The following is a 17586-nucleotide window of genomic DNA, read 5'->3' as shown; positions in this document are numbered from 1 at the left end:
ATGAGTTGCAAGTACTTTTCCCCAAATGATTATATGTCTTTAGACTTAGGTGTTTTTCCATGACTAATTTTTTTTAATGTGTTTTAATCTACCATAAGCTTGTCCACTCTTAATACAAACCCTGCCCCTCCCACACACAGCACTAAGTCATTTTAAACGGTCACAGGATTACTTCCTAAAAATAAAACATATATTTATATACTGAAGAAAAAACTAGGGAAAAAAACACTTACCTCATAACCATACTGCAGAACAGAAGAAGCTAGACATGCACCCAAAATATTGCCCACGGAGGCACAGGCACTCCAGAGACCAAAAACAACTCCTCGCCTGGGATGGGAACAGAGCAGAACAGAAGACAACACAATCAGAACGGGTTCTGTGTGCAGCTCAAGTACAAAATGGCCACACAGCGCAGGCTCACATTACACAGAATCAATGTTCCATTTCAACGTGTTTTTTCCCAAAGTACACCCAAATGGCAAAACACTTAACTGGGTAGCTCTCTTCTTCTAAGATTTTATTATACTGAAGTTCAATTGGGGGCCCACTGAAAGACACTATTCAGAGAATTTAAAAAGACAAGCCCCGTGGATTGGGAGAAACTATTTGGATGCCACTTATCTGACAACAGACTTGCTGCTGGGATGTAAAGAAATCTCAGAACTCAATACTGTGAAAGATAAACAATGCAATAAAATTCTAAGGAGTTAAATCTCTAATCATCTCAAATACAAAGTTTCTGAAAAGGGGGCAAAGATTTTAATAAATGCTTTACACACACACATGTAAAATAAGATGCAAATAAGCACATGAATGGAGAAGGAAATGGTAAATCCTTGCAGTATTCTTGCCTGGAAAATTCCACAGACAGAGGAGCCTGGCAGGCTACAGTCCATGGGGTCGCAAGAGTCAGACACCACTTAGCGACTATGAAAAGATGCTCAGCATCATCAAACATCAGGGAGATGCAAATTAAAATCACAACAAGGTACCACTACACAACTAACAGAAGAGCAAAGTCAAAAGGCACTGAGCACACCAGTGCTGGCGAGGGTGCGCAGCGCTAGAGCCCTTACACTGCCGGGAGGAATGTAACGTGGCTCAACCACTTTAGAGGGAATTGCCAGTTTCTTAAAAAGATAAACATGCTCCTACCATAAGATCCAGCCATTCTACTCCAAGGTATTTATCCAAGGGAACGAAAGCATATGTCCATACAAGGGTTTGTGAACAAACAAGCACAGTGGCTTCAATAGTAAAAGCCAAAACCTAAACACCTAGATGTTCACCAACTGTGATACAATGGATGACTCCTTGGCCATAAAAAGGAATGAACCATTGATGCAGACATGGATGAATCTCAACATTACTGTGCCGAATGGAAGAAGAGAGACATGAAAACATACTGCAGGGACTTTCCAGGTGGTCCGGAGGTTAAAACTGTGAGCTCCCAATGTAGGGGGTACCAGTTTGATCTCGGTTGGGGAACTAAGATCCCACATGCCACGAGACACAGCCCCCAAAAATCAAAAACAAAACCGGAGAGGGAGACAACACTGTACAGTGAAAAAGCATGTTCAGAAGCCACTTCCAGCTGTGCAGAGTGATGGCCAGCAGCTCACGGCCCAGGCTCGATGCTGTCATCTGGAAAGCGCTGTGCTCCTCAAAGGCCTGGCTGCAGTGGCAGAATTGACAGTTGGGGCTGCAGAGGTGTATCTACCAGTACCACCAGCCTCGATGTGTCCTAAAAAACTATGATCCCAGGACTTCCCTGGCGGTCCAGTGTTTAAGACTCCGAGCTCACAATACAGAGGACACGGGTTTGATCCCTGAATGGGGAACTGAGATCCTGTATGCTATATGGCGAGGCATTAAAAAAAAAACAATGACCCCTGACAACGGGAGGAGGGATATGACTCACATTGTAACAGCTTTTCAGGGCAATTTCGTCAGTAGATTATTTAACTTTTTTCACTTGGAAATCAAATGATTTGAACTAGACAATCTCTACATTTTCATCAGGACGATAATGCCCCAAGCCTTTAAAACACAAAACCTACCAAGAGGATAAAGGTCAGGGTCTGAAAAACACGCTGATCAAAGACATTTCGGAAGAAACTCGCTGAAAACAACTGTGACTGTAAGTTGTCACAGTTTTACTGGTACTTCGTGGTTTACTGCGACACTTCACAGGAAGAGTCACTCTGTCAAGTGCAGCATCAATTTCACTTACTAGTTGTTATTCACTTAAAAACAGAATGTCTTACTTTCAAAAGTAAACTGTAACGGCCTTCCTGAACATGCTGTTTGTCTTTGTGACTGAAACCGAGAAATAATGAAAAGTTAAGACTGTCCAAAAAAAAAAAAAAAAAGACTGTCCAGTCACTGCTACCGAACACCCAGTGTCATCCAATCTGGAAAAGCTCAGGTAAGGATTATCTCACAATGATACATGTCAAAGTGATCATCTTGAAATAAAAGCATTTCAGGTGGTTTTGCCTTTATTTCTCTTTGTTCATTTGAAATAGCTGGTTTTGCAACAATAATCAAGTAGCCTTGGTATAATTTTCAAAAATCATGACTGGAAAGACATTACCTTAAAATTTTAATACAAATAAACGGCACACAAACAGCATCACCTACTCCAAAAGAAAACTAAAGTATAAGAGGGGAGGGACTTCCCTGGTGGTCCAGGGGTTAAGAATCCGCCTTGTAAGACAGACGATGTGGGTTCGATCCATGTTGGGGAACTAAGATCCCACATGCCGCAGAGCGACTAAGCCCGTGCACCTCAACTACTGAAGCCCATGCCCTCTGGAGCCCACACGCACAACTAGGCAGTTCCTGCACTGAAAGGAAAGATCCCACAAGACGTGACAAAGATCCACGTGCTGCAAATAAGACCTGGTGTAGCTAATAAATAAATTTTTTAAAGTATCACTGGGGAATTAGTACCTCTGAAAATCAATTCTATTAAACCACTGACAGCAGAGTTGGAAAGAAACATAAATCACTAGCACAGGGCTTCCCCTAGTGGTACAGTGGGTAAGAACCCACCTGCCAATGCAGGGCACACGAGTTCAACCCCTGGTTCAGGAAGACTCCACATGCCGAGAAGCAAGCAAGCCCATGTGCCACAACTACTGAGCCGGCACTCCAGAGCCGGAGAGCCTCAACTACTGAGGCCTGAGCGCCCACAGCCTGTGCTCTGCAACCACAGAAGCCGCAACGAGAAGCCCATGCACCGCAACTAGAGAAAGCCCACGCACAGCAACAAGGACCCAATGTGAGCAAAAACAAACAACAGTATTAAAAAAAAACAAAAGAAGTCACTAGCACACTGAACATAAACATTATTTCACAACAAACACAGATCATCATCGACAAGCACCATTACTCCCACTAGGAAACTGGGGAAGCTGGAAGACCGAGGGGAGCTGCCTAAAGCATGCACTGATCACCATGGCAAGTGGGTAGTATCTGATGGGTACATTGGCCCCTAGGTAAGAGAGTAAACAAAAAAGACAGAGCTATCAAAGAAATCAATGTGCGTTTCACAACACATGAATATTTTATCCAGGACAAAAGCTAGATATCCAAATTAACAGTCCCTGAAGGCAGAGAGCCATAAATGACGATAAACAACAAAGGCAGAGTGTCACGAATGGTAATGAGAAACAGAGCCAAGTCTCTGGATATCTCTACTTATTTTCTATCTGTAGGGTAAGTACGGGTCTTCCTGCGTGGCCCAGAAGATCCGTCAGCGGGTGCCCATCCATATGCATGGCCCCCATCACACACACCAACTCACATACGACTGATAAATAACAGAAGGTTTGGGGGGAGATGGCCAATTTAACTAAGGCCCGAAGTCTGGCCAATTCTTCGTCTGCATCTTCTTAAAGCCTTTGCTCTGTGACTCTAGGCAAGTCCCAAGGACAACTTCTGAGCTCAGTTTCCTTATCTTTAATTTTAGAAGGTCAAACTAGATCACCGAGTATCAAAAACAGGGAAGGCAAAACCCACAAGGAGATACATGATGAGATGACATGCAAGATTTCTATTATTACAATGTGTTATTTGTGTTCTCTAAAGATTTGAAAAAAAAAATTGAGATGTACTGCCTCGGCCACACTCAAAGTCTGACCATAGTCAGAACAGTGCTGTGAACGTGTCTCACGGGCCAGACCTTCACTATAGAATCCACACTGTCTCCAATGTCCGTTGATGTGAAACCTCCTCTCTCTGCTATTCTAAACTTCCTAAAATAGAGGGAAGACACGGGTGGTGTTGAAAAGATCAAGTGATGGGCAGCTGGACACAGAGGGGTAAGGGGAGGGGGGTAGGACGAACTGGGAGAACAGCACTGACGTATATACACTGCCACGTATAAAGCTGACAGCCGGGGGAAGCTGCTGTGTGACACAGGGAGCTCGGCTCGTGCTCTGCGATGAGGCAGCATCGGGGAGGGTCCAGAGGGAGGGGATATGTGTACACATACAGCTGATTCACTTCACTGTAACACTGTAAAGCAATTACACTCCGTAATAAAATTTTAAAATTAAAAAAAAAAAAAAGGATAGAGAGAATTGACTCTGACAAATCTGAACAATCGGATATTAAAACTATCAAACAGGGAAATGAAAGAGGAAGAAAGTGGCATACCCAGCTTTCCCAAACCAGTTGCCCATAACAGCAACGACGCAGGGCCAGCCGGTGGACTGCAGCAGGCCGTTCACGATCCACAAGCTACAGTACAGCCCCTTGTTGTAGAAATGCAGCCACTCCGTGAGAGTGCCAAAGACGAACACCTTAGGGAAGAAGAAAGAACAAGATGCGGGTCACATCCACGTGGACACCCCGACTCAAGACCCTCCGTGATAGACACATTCAATGTCTGGAGCCTGAGAGACTCGCAGTAGACTCTTCAGATGCCCTTGCTCAGAGCGGCCCCGAGCAAGATAAGCATCAAACCACCCCTGACAGAGAGGCAGAGACGGCAAACAGTGTAAAATGTAGCGAGGACCATCCCTCCAGCTTGCATCTTCCACTCTAAAAGACTGAGCCCCCATTGTGTGACCTCATCTTACATCTATTTCCCTTTCTTCCTGTTTATGGAGGACGGTAAAAAAGACTACTGGAGTTCACGTGTGTTGATTTCCACCATAACATGTGTAAATTTCCAGGCACATTGTGGGGGCCAGAAAGCACCAGCTATTTTTACTAACTATTTTTATTTTTACTAACTATCACTATTTATGGTGATACTCAGTGTATCACCATAGCTTGTGACTGACTCAGTCATTTGGTGGCATGTATCAAGTGACTGCTTTTTTCCAGGCGTTCTGCTCAGGGTGGGTATTTTATTTGTAGTCAATCTCCTTTGGGAATGTTTGGCATAGGCTTAAAAACAGGGTATGTCTAATACTGTATGATTCCAGTTACATGACATTCTGCAATGAGGGAAACCATAAGGAAAAATGGGCAGTGGTTGCCAGAGGCCAGGGACAGAAGGCAGGTGGCAGTTACACGACTAGTCACTTGTCAAAATTCAAAACTGTGCACTGAAGAGGGTGAGTTTACGGACATACTTCAGCTTTTATAAAAGTGTGTTAAAAAAAAAAGAAAGAAAACATTGGGTTGGCCAAAAAGTTCATTTGGGTTTAGGAAAAAACCCTAAACCAGGTTTTAAAACAGTCTCTACATATATGTGGGTGAGCAGCTTATGAATAAGGTGCTTCAATCTCTGAAATATAAAGGAAAATAATTTTTTCCCCATACACCAATGGCAGACATTGAAAAACAATTAATAGAGTCTAACTAAGCTCCATGCTTTTATTCAATCAACAAACGCTTGTGAACAAATACAGATGATTCTAATATGGATCCTGCCCTCTGGAGCACTGAGTACGCCAAGAACCATTCTAAATGCCCCCCACACAGTGATTCACAGGACCCTCACTGCAATGTTGGGTGCAGGTATTGAAAAGCGGAGCCTGAAGCATGGAGAAACCACAGCTAGAAGCTGCAAGGGAAGGCCTGAAAGCCTGGCAGTGCAGCCCTGGGGCGTCTATGGTCTCCACCACCCTGCTGTAGGCTCCTAGGGGCAACAAGTGAAACAAGCAGGCTGAGCAGCAGACAAAGGAAGTGCCTCCGTGGAAAGTCAGGGGCAAGGGCTCAGGACAGGGAGTGACAACTTCCAGGAGCCGGGTGGATAAAGTCAGGCATGAGGAAACAAGGGTCATCTGGCCAGTGACTTGAAGGAGACACTGAGTTAGACTATGAAGAGCTGAACGGAGGACACTGAAGGCAGGAAGAAGAGCAGGAACAATAGCAGTGAGGTAGAAAGGAGCAGGATGCGTGAGGGCCACGGAAGGCAGCTTGGTCTGGGAGAGCAGAGGGCTGACACGCAGGGCAGACGTGACTGCAGAAGCGAGCTGGGGCCGGGTTCTCGAGAGCAATGGACGCCACTCGAGTTACACTGTGACCTCTGTTGGTGACTGAGAATCAAGGAAGGGGTGGGATTAAAATCACACTCTCAAGATGTCCCTTAACCAAAAAGGCACCAAAGGGATCAGAAAACCAAAGATTCATTTTACTATTCTATAGACAGAAGTAGGGGGCTTGCTTGGATTCTAAAATTCCTGGCCAAGATAACAGTAACTGGAATGAAAACAACAACACTTTCAACTTACCACGAATGCAGAAGAGCACATGCCGAAAGACAGAACCCATCGCAGATTCAGCCGATCCCCGACGATGCCGCTGATGAAAAGGCCCTAAGAAGAAAGCATTTCATTTTACAGCTCTGGGTAACAACACAGCCTGGGAAAAGTACGATACATTCTAAAGCAAATGACGCAAACAGAACACAAAAATTAAACCTCACTCTCGTGCTTAGCCTAACCTCTTTATCAGTTTCACCAGTGTTTCAAGAAATGACAACTGCTTCTGCACACTGTAAACATTTCATGCACCAAGACAGTGTAATTCAGGGCAAATTTTCCTTCTATTTGACCCCCCATAACTGCCTGAGACACCTAGGGGAAAAAAAGAATAATTATAATAAAACAAGCACACAAATATACTGCATCTTCTAGAACAGATGAACTCCAACATCAGTATCTGCTTTCCCAAAGGGATTCGTCTTAGCTATTTGCATTCTGAATGAAGATGTTACAACATGTCCTACGGAACAGAAGCGACGGGGCCACGTGCCCTGCCTGTTTCATCTAACCCTTGGGCTTCATCACACCACGAGGCAAGGAGTACAGGGAGGCACAGACGGTAATTAGCTGAAGATAAGTACAAGTGTTCTGCTTTCTGTTTTCCTCCCACTGAGTGGTAGGAATTAAAAGGCTGAGCTCATGGCAGGACGTTCTGGGCTTCCCTGGTGGCTCGGAAGATAAATAATCTGCCTGCCAGTGCAGGAGACCTGGGTTCGATCCCTGGGTTGGGAAGATCCCCTTGAGAAAGGAATGGCAACCCACTCCAGTATTCTTGCCTGGAGAAGTCCATGGGCAGGGGAGCCTAGCGGGCTACAGTCCATGGGGGTGCAAAGAGCCAGACACAACTAAGCAACTAACACACACACACACACACACACACACAGCAGGAAGGCACAATTAAGAAACTCACACACACACACACACACACACACACACACACACACACACACACACACACACACACACACACACACACACACACACACACACACACACACACACACACACACACACACACACACACACACACAGCAGGAAGGCAGACCAAAAAGCTAAGGGCAACACACTTCAGGTTTCTGCCACAAATATGTAAAATGAATAAATGTCTTAACTAAAGACCTGAATTCAGATACAGGTGTTTCTAATAAATTGACTATATTATACATATAATAGATATATTGTGGCTCAGCTGGTAAAGAATCTGCCTGCAATGCAGGAGACCTGGATTCGATCCCTGGGTTAGGAAGTTTCCCCTGGAGAAGGGAAAGGCTACCCACTCCAGTATTCTGGATTCTGGCCTGGAGAATTCCATGGACTGTATAGGCCATGGGGTCACAAACAGTCAGACATGACTGAGTGACTTTCATACACACACACATAAATTTAGATGATAATCATCATAATAAATGTTTCTCCCTCATTACTGTCAACCCTTCACTAAGTCAAAAGAGGCACCCGCCCGTGTTAGAGAAAATTTTATGTCCTAAAGCTCCAATTTACAGGGTGTTATGCTATACACAGGGTTTTCCTGGTGGCTCAACAGTAAAAAATCTACCTGCCACTAAAGGTGGAGAAGGCAATAGCACCCCACTCCAGTACTTTTGCCTAGAAAATCCCATGGACGGAGGAGCCTGGTAGGCTGCAGTTCATGGGGTCACTAGAGTCGGACATGACTGAGCGACTTCACTTTCACTTTTCACGTTCATTTCACTTTCACTTTTCACTTTCATGCATTGGAGAAGGAAATGGCAACCCACTCCAGTGTTCTTGCCTGGAGAATCCCAGGGACGGGAAGCCTGGTTGGCTGCTGTCTATGGGGTCGCACAGAGTCGGACACGACTGAAGCGACGCAGCAGCAGCAGCAGCAGTCACTAAAGGAGATAAGGGTTCAATCCCTGAGTCAAGAAGATCCCCTGGAGTAGGAAATAGCAACCCATGCCAGTATTCTTGCCTGGAAAATTCCATGGATGGAGGAGCCTGTGGGGGTATAGTCCATGGGGTCACAAAGGAGTCAGACACGACTGAGCGACTAAACAACAACCTTATATACAGTAAAGGCAGAGAAGAAAATCTCTCAATTGTGTTTCACATTAGGGACCTAATTTATTCTGTACTGCTCCAAATGCCCAGACAATACCTGGAAGTTACAGAACGAAATGCAGTTCAATATAAAAAGCTATGATCCCTAATTTTTTTTTAATTTTGCTGCACCACACAGTAGGTGTTAGATGGGGATCAAATCCCTATCCCCTATACTAGAAGCACAGAGTCTTAAATGCTGGACAGCCAGAGAAATCCAGATCACTGATTTTTCATGGCACCTATCTTTTATCTCCTAAACCTATTTAATCCTATAGACAACTATATTATCATCATAACTCAATAGATAAGGAAACGATCCAAAAAAAAGTTAAATTCCATTTTGATACTGAGTATCATAGCTACTTGCTAGCAATGAGCCACCATGAGACCACAAGACTTCCTCTAATACTTCCTCAAAGGCTGAAGGAGAAGCACCACTGGATGGGATTCTGTACTGAAAAGGGTGGGCTGAATGATCCAACATCTGCTCCAACTGTGTGTGTCTGTAAGTTTCCTCTTCCCAGAAGGGACATTCTAATAATCACCCAAATAAGCACGTGCAGATGACGTTCGGGCTTTCACCCAGGATTTCACATCACATGCACGGCTGCTGCTGTTTAGTTGCTCAGTCATGTCTGACTCTTGGTGACCCCATGGACTGTAGCCTGCCAGGCTCCCCTGTCCACGAGATTTTCAGGCAAGAATACTGGAGTAGGTTGCCACTTCCTTCTCCAGGGCATCTTCCCCACCCAAGGATCGAACCCTCATCTCCTGCTTGACAGGCGGGTTCTTTACCAGCAAGCCACCTCTGCAGCCACCAGATGTTCCTGATGACCAGCCAGGGACTCCAGCTGCCCGATCCCAGGCACTACCTCAGTCAGAGCTGGCCCGGCCACCATCTTGTGGTTCTCCTGCTCCCTTCCAGCCTCCCCACCCCATCCCTCGTCTTCCCCAGCTGGAAATGCAGGAACCCCTTTCTTGGGGCCCAGCTCAGTCTTCGCACCTCATCAACTCTCCCTGTGCTCTCTTCCCTGTCTTCATCAACTCTCTTGATGATTTTCATCCAATCTTGAAAAAAATCATCTATATGCCAAGGGCTCTGAAATCTCTACCTACACTCACGTCTCTGCTCTTCTCGAGGTCCTTCCTGGCCATCCTACCTACGGCACAAACTCACTCCCTGCCTGGTTCTACTCCACAGCATTTACCACCTTTGAACACACTCAGTAATGTCCTTCCTTATGGCATTGTATTACTGCTTGTCTCTCTTAGTTCCCAGTCAAGAACAGAAGTTTTTAAAGGTCGGGAGTTTTCCTGTGCTGCTCACTGAGGAATTCCCCTCAACGAGAAAACTACAAGGCATACACTAGGCACTCTCAAAATATCTGTCACATGGATGGACGGATGGATAGATGGATGGATACATGGATGGACGGGAAGGACACAAAATATAAACTCCAGGGAAACTGAGCTCTCCTCAGTAAGCACATTCAAAATCCCTCACCAACTTGAGAAGAAGGGGAGTCATTTACGTCTTTCCTCCACAGAAAAGCCTAGCATTCTAAAACTTACCACAGCATAGGAGAAGAGGAAAATGGTATCCAGCATTCCGAGGAAAAGAGTGGCTTCCTCTGCACTGGGAAACAAATGGTTGCTGCTCCAAATCTGCGGTCACACAACAACAAGAACCTGTTAAGACTCACTGGGCCAAAGCACCTTCTGGAACCACCTCCGCCCACCCTCACGGAAACCTGAGGAGGTTGAGAAGAGCAAATCAGCACTCTGTACCTGAGGAAACCCATACGCAAACAGGTCCATGAGGCCACAACGATTTGCATAATAACACTAAAATGCTATCTGCTTCTTCCCTTTTAACTGTTCCACTGATAGTGCAAAAGCAGTGGTGGATAAAACTCCTGTGCCTGAGTATGGATGGAGGCAGTTACACCAAACTATACTATTAAGCCCTGTATCTTTTACTGCCTCACAGTTCCCAAAAAGGGGCAACTTCACTGAAGAAGGTCCTCGGCACATACTAGACGCTCAGTAAATATCTGTCAAGCATTAAAAATTATTAATCTTATTAAATCTGGCCCAAGTCCCCAGTCCCCTGTTTTTTAAATAATCTGTGCCATTAAGTAGAAAATATGCATCTGGCACCCAGCACACCAAAGAAAGACATCTGTTTTGAGAAAACTATGAGTTGCAGGCTGGAATGTCATTTTTCCTTGAAAGAGTGACTGACAGACAAAGGCTAGTTATTCAGATTTGGGTTTCTGGCAGATATTTCCTCCAAAAAGAATGAAATGAGCCTGTCACTTCCAAGACCCATTCAAAGGACAAGACAGACAAATGGATCTTAATGTAAGAGGATAAAAAAGTTAATTAATATAGTTTCAGATTCCACATTGTCACTAACCTTTAAGAAATTGCCTCTTGTCAAATTCTGGTATAGTATCAAAGATAAATATCCACAATTAACTAAAAAGGCTATTAAAATACTTCTCCCCTTTCCACTATGTATCTCTGAAAGCCAAACTCTCTTTATAGCCTTCAAAGGATCCTGCTACAAGAGATTGAATTCAGAAGCAGACATGAAAATCCATTGTCTTCTATTAAGTCAGACATGAAGAGATTTGCAAAAATATAAGTCAGTGTCACTCTCCTTAGCAAGTGATTCTTTTTGTTGTTTTGAAAAAGTCGTTTCTCGTAAAATGTTATTTATGTTATTAACATGTTATGGGTTACTTAGTTCATTTTTAAATAACTTAAAACCAATGTATTTTTTTAATTTCTTGGTTTTAATTTCTGAAACAGTAAGTCTCTATAAATACAAACTCATAGCTCATTGGGATCTCCAAATCAAGGAGTTGTACTAAATGGTTTCTCAGATAGGTTATTATAGGAAAGAAAATTTGGGGATCTCCCTGGTAGTCCAGTGTTAAGACTTTGCCTTCCAATGCAGAGGGTGAGGATTCGATCCTTGTTCAGGGAGCTAAGACCCCATAAGCAGGCTAAAAAGCCAAAACGTAAACCAGAAGCAATATTGTAACAAATTCAATAAAGACTTTAAAAGTGGCCCACATCAAAAAAAAAAAATCTTGTAAAACAGAAAACTTTCTGACTTCAGAATATTAAGAAGAGGACCTTCCCCAGTGGCTCAGTGGTAAAGAATCTGTTTGCCAGTGTAGGAGACATGGGTTCAATCTGTGATCCAGGAAGACCCCACATGCCATGTGCCACGACTACTGAGCCTGTGCTCTACAGCCTGCGAGCCACAACTAGCGAGCCCATGTGCTGCAGCCACTGAAGCCTGAGAGCCTAGAGCCGAGACGTGCTCTGCAACGAGAGAAGCCACTGCAGTGAGAAGACTGTGCCCTGCAACTACAGAGTAGCCCCTGCTCTCCACGACTAAAGAAAACGCTAGCACAGAAGCAAAGGCCTAGCACAGCCAAAGACAAAATAGCTCACTAAATAAAATGATTAAAAAAAAAAAAAAGAATATTAAAGAGAAAAACCACAAGCAGCAACTTTGAAAATACATCATCGCTTCACAGAAAAAAAACTCCTCAAATTGTCAAGAGAATATATAAACTGTGATAGCAGTCCAGTGACTCATTTCTGTGTGGCTTGTGCCATCTGTCTTGTCATTGATACCTTAACACTCACACTCTCCTTTCAGGAGCAGAAGAGACACTCACAACTGAGACCCATCAGTACGTCAGGGTGACAATTTGGGGCCCTAAATACTTCCAATGAGAGTTACCTCACTATCTTTCCCTCGAGCCACAAGCTCTGACTCCTGATCCCATCCAGGCTCAACAGGACCCAGGATGAAGCCCTGTGGGGCACAAGCCAACGTGAGCCAGAGCTCACATCCGAGCAGCTGCTCCAGGTTTCAAGGGTTTTTTCTTCACTCTCATGAGAAGCCACCGAAAATTCCCTGCAGGTGTGGCTGTCACAAAAACGGACAGATTTTAAATGGCTTTTTTCTGCTTCACTGCCAGAATTCAGCTGAAGATACTAGTGACTGCCTCCTTCACAAGTGCAAACAAATCCCAAAACTAAAAGAAAAAAAGCAGGATGTACAAAAAGATTCAGAAAACAGGATGAAAGAAAGAAGGCTAGTGAAGAAAGTTTACATCAATAATGCAGCTCCGATCAAAACAACTATACTAACAGGCGAGAAGATAACTATCTTGAGGAAAACTGTGTGGGTCGCAAGTTGAAAGGTCATTTTTGCTTGTAAGAGGGACTGACAGATGAACTCTAGTTATTCAGATTTGTTTACTGGCAGATATTTCCTCAGAAGAGAAGGAAATGAGCCTGAAAGTCACCGACAGAGTGACTTTAAGTTGCCAGTCTCACGCTGGCCGGCACCTGTGCACAGCTGCCGTGTGGAGGGCCGGCCTGTAGAGGCCTGCGCGGATGGAGGCTCTTCATGCTCCTCTCCTGCGCGGATGGAGGCTCTTCTTGCTCTTCTTGTGGCGGAGGGCCTGTATTGAGCTACAATGATTGCTACGCCTTGGGACACTTCCTGGAAGCACTAAAGGTCACCGTGTGGGTTTCCTAAGCGAGAATGTTTATCACAGAATGACAGCTCTGTGTGGGGGCGGGGGAACTTCTGACATGAAAGAGCTTCCTGAAGCAGGGCAGAGGATGAGCTGAAGCTGACGTGTGTTCAGGGCTCTGGTATCGGGTGCCGTGAGAACTGATAAGAGCATCTGTGCTCAAGGTTGAGCTGGAACGCTGAGGGCACCTTGAATCCTGCTTTAGACTGGAGAGAAGTTTAGACTCTCTGCACTCTGGAAGGACTGTGCTGTCTGGAGTGGTAAGACTTTCTAATTTAATAGAAAAAAAAATTCTTGTATTAAAAAAAACTGTTTATAAGTTTCAGTCAAGTTGTCCTCAAATATTAGATTCAACCATTTCCTCTCCATTATCTATAAACATAGATTTTATATTATGTTCTCTTACTATTTCCAACGTTTGCCCATGTCAGTGGGATCCATTATAAAGTCTCAAGGTACAGAGACTGTGTCTGCTTAACGTCTTTTGTAAAGCACCTAAGATAGCTCTACATAAACATGACAGCTATAATAAGTACTTTATGAAGACGCTATTTAGTGTACTTAAGAAACATTGAATAATATATATAAACAAAACATTTTTTAGATTTTACACATACTTCTGGTTCTAAGGATCTTTCCATTTTGGACGAGAAAGGCAGGCTTGGAGGGAAGCTAGAGTTAAGACAGCTATAGACACAGAAACACAGGAGGAGTGAAAGTAAATACTGCCTAGCCACTCTGCTCCCAGTAGCAGCCTTCAGGAAAGAAAAAACCTGGATGTTTAAGTCTAAAAGGAAATGGAAAGCTGGCACTGCTCTCCACCAGGGCAGGTAAGGAAATACAAAGATCCCCAGGTAAGTCAGAACCTGACTTCTACATAACCAATCCATCTGAACTCCTGAATCCAGAGTTTGAACAAATCAAAATTTGTTGTTGCTGTTCAGTCACTAAGTCATATCTAACACTTTGCGACTCGGTGGACTGCAGCACATCAGGCTTCCCTGTCCTTCACTATCACCAGGAGTTTCCTCAAACATGTCCATTGAGTTGGTGATGCCATCCAACCATCTCATCCTCTGCCACCCTCTTCTCCTCCTGCCTGAAATCTTTCCCAGCATCAGGGTCGTTTCCCATGAAACCTATTTTAATAAGCAGCAATTAGAATAAGTAAGTAAATAAATATCTTAGCAGGAAAGTTAATGCAAGTTCAACATACACTAACAACATGACCTGGTTACTGGCAGGAAAGAGTTACATAGCATACCTGATTCGTATCCTTAAACAGATCTATCTGGCAAGGTTGGCCCCTGGAACCTTGGGACTTGGGAAGGTTTCCATCATTCCCTGCTAAGAGTGGCTCCCTGTGGCTGCACTGCCTGCCCCAATAATATGGTTTGTGCTGAACACTTGCTTTTCTTATGGGAATGTGGAATTTTCATACATGCCAGGCAGAGGATGCCAGTATGACAAGCCCCAATAAAAATCCTGCCACCAAGTCTCCAACAGGACTCCCTGGTAGACAATACCTCACCGGGGTGTCAGGACTTGTTGCTGGAAGAATTAAGCACATCTATGGTGCAGACAGTCAGACATGACTGAGCGACTGAGCGCACGTGCACACGCACACACGAGGGGCTCTTGAAGGTTTTGCCTTCTTTCCTCTAGACCTGACCCTATGCGTTTTCCCTGTGCTGACTTTGCTCTGTACCCTTTCACTGTAATCAACCATAGTTTTGAGTCATTTGCTGAGTCCTGTGAGTCCCTCTAGTGAATCACCAAATCTGAGGGTGGTCTTGAGGATCCCCAATCAATGACTTTAAAAACAAAGGCAGTATAACCAAAACTGTAGTGCCTAAATCAATCCTGTTATTCTATACACTGATCAGCCTGTATCTAAAATAGCACATTTAGAGCTTGGCATCACAAAACTATAGCTGAAGAAGAAGCACAGATGTTCTCCCTAAACAGGACAAATTTAGGGAGACGGATTTTCCACAAATATTTGAGAGGCAGCAAGAATCAACTTAGTACACAAGGCTCAGGATAAAATCTAAGATCAAAATTAAAGAGAACACTCTCTCTTTAGCATAAGAAAGAACTTGTGAATAATGAGAGTTAAATAAAAATGTAATTGTCCACCTGAGAAAACAAGGAGTTTCTTCACCCTGAAGAACTAAAGCAGAAGTTGGGTGGTCACCTTTCAATGACGGTTAAGAAAGAATTTTATGCTGGCTGAGAGTTTAGAGCACATGACCTCTCTTAGCCATTTCATCTTTAGGGTTAATGACACGTCAGTGAATGATCAAACGTACTCACTATGCACACAGCACTGGTCAAGCCCCAGTCAAGAAATCTAGCCATCTAGTCTTAAAAGCTTGCCTTTCAAAAGTCATAGTCAATAAAAGACTTCAAAACTCAGTACTTGGGCGCAACCTCAACAATGACACAATGATCTTGGTTCATTTTCCAAGGCAAACCATTCAACATCACAGTAATCCAAGTCTATGTCCCAACCACTGATGCCGAAGAAGCTAAAGTTAACCGGTTCTGTGAAGACCTACAATACTTTCTAGAACTAACACCAAAAAAAAGATGTCCTTTTCATCACAGCAGATTGGAATGCAAAAGTAGGAAATCAAGAGACATCCGGAATAACAGGTAACTTTGGCCTTGGAGTACAAAAATGAAGCAGGCAAAGGCTAACAGAGTTTTGTCAAGAGAACACAACAATCACAGCAAACACCCTTTCACAACAACCTTAGAGACAACTCCACACGTAGACATCACCAAATGCATGGTCAATATCAAAATCAGATTGACTACATTCTTTGCAGCCTAAGAAGAAGTTCTATATGGTCGGCAGAAACAACACCTGGAGCTGACTGTGGCTCAGAACTAGAGTTCCTTATTGCAAAATTCAGGCTTAAATTAAAGAAAGTAAGGAAAACCACTATGCATTCAGGTATGACCTAAATCAAATCTCATATGATTGATTATACAGTGGAGGTGATGAACAGATTCAAGGGATTAGGTCTGGTAGACAGAGTACCTGAAGAACTATGGACAGAGGTTCATAACACTGTACAGGAGGCAGTGACCAAAGCCATCCCAAAGAAAAAGAAATGGAAGTCGGCAAATGGTTATCTGAGGCTTTACAAACAGCTGAGGAAAGAAGAGAAGTGAAAGGCAAGGGAGAAAGGCAAAGATATACCCAACTGAATGCAGAGTTCCAGAGAATAGCAAGCAGAGATAAGAAAGCCTTATTCAATGAACACCACAAAGAAACAGAGGAAAACAATAAAATGGGAAAGACTAGAGATCTCTTCAAGAAAATTGGAGATATTAAGGGAGCATTTCATGCAAGGATGGGTGTGAGAAAGGATAGAAACAGTAAGGACCTAATAGAATCAAGAATACATAGAACAACTATACAAGAAAGCTCTTCATGACCCAGATAACCATGACTGTGTGGTCAGTCACCTAGAGCCAGACCTCCTGGAATGCGAAGTCAAGTGGGCCTTAGGAAGCATCACTATGAACAAAGCTAGTGGAGGTGATGGAATTACAGCTGAACTATTTCAAATCCTAAAAGATGATGCTGTTAAAGTGCTGCACTCAATATGCCAGCAAATTTGGAAAGCTCAGCAGTGGCCATAGAACTGGTAAGGTCAGTTTTAATTCCAATCCCAAAGAAAGGTAATGTCAAAGAATGTTCAAACTACTGCACAACTGTACTCATTTCACATGTAAGCAAGGTTATGCTCAAAAATCCTTCACGGTAGGTTTCAGCAGTACCTAAACTGAGAACTTCTAGATGTACAAACTGATTTAGAAAGGGCAGAGAAACCACAGATCCAATTGCCAACATTTGCTAGATCATGGAGGAGAAAGCAATGGCACCACTCCAGTACTCTTGCCTGGAAAATCCCATGGACAGAGGAGCCTGGTGGGCTGCAGTCCATTGGGTCTCGAAGAGTCGGACATGACTGAGTGACTTCACTTTCACTTTTCACCTTCATGCACTGGAGAAGGAAATGGCAACCCACTCCAGTGTTCTTGCCTGGAGAATCCCAGGGATGGGGGAGCCTGGTGGGCTTCGGTCTATGGGGTGGCACAGAGTCGGACACGACTGAAGCGACTTAGCAGCAGCAGCAGCAGCTAGATCATGGAGAAAGCAAGGGAATTCCAAGAAAAACATCTAC

The 17586-nt window shown here is 44.0% G+C and overlaps 1 protein-coding gene across 9 annotated transcripts in view; it reads right to left on the bottom strand.

Moving 5' to 3' along the window:
- The window catches only part of SLC37A3 (solute carrier family 37 member 3), a 58923-nt gene that overhangs the window by 30356 nt on the left and 10981 nt on the right, over window positions 1–17586 (bottom strand). For all 9 annotated transcript variants that reach the window (XR_003510674.1, XR_003510675.1, XR_003510676.1 and 6 more), the window contains exons 4-7: window positions 10386–10478; window positions 6699–6782; window positions 4669–4814; window positions 234–330 (exon numbers count right to left, since the gene is read on the bottom strand). Coding sequence is in view for 6 of the 9 variants with exons in the window: in XM_027538843.1 (XP_027394644.1) it covers window positions 234–330; window positions 4669–4814; window positions 6699–6782; window positions 10386–10478 (420 nt within the window). In the remaining 3 variants the exon portion in view is untranslated. The remainder of the gene's footprint in view (window positions 1–233; window positions 331–4668; window positions 4815–6698; window positions 6783–10385; window positions 10479–17586) is intronic.

The sequence above is a fragment of the Bos indicus x Bos taurus genome, chromosome 4 (genome assembly GCF_003369695.1).
Source record: "Bos indicus x Bos taurus breed Angus x Brahman F1 hybrid chromosome 4, Bos_hybrid_MaternalHap_v2.0, whole genome shotgun sequence".
Classification (NCBI taxonomy): domain Eukaryota; kingdom Metazoa; phylum Chordata; class Mammalia; order Artiodactyla; family Bovidae; genus Bos; species Bos indicus x Bos taurus.
Note: the sequence above shows the minus strand (reverse complement) of the source record. Positions and strands in the feature narration are given on the sequence as shown.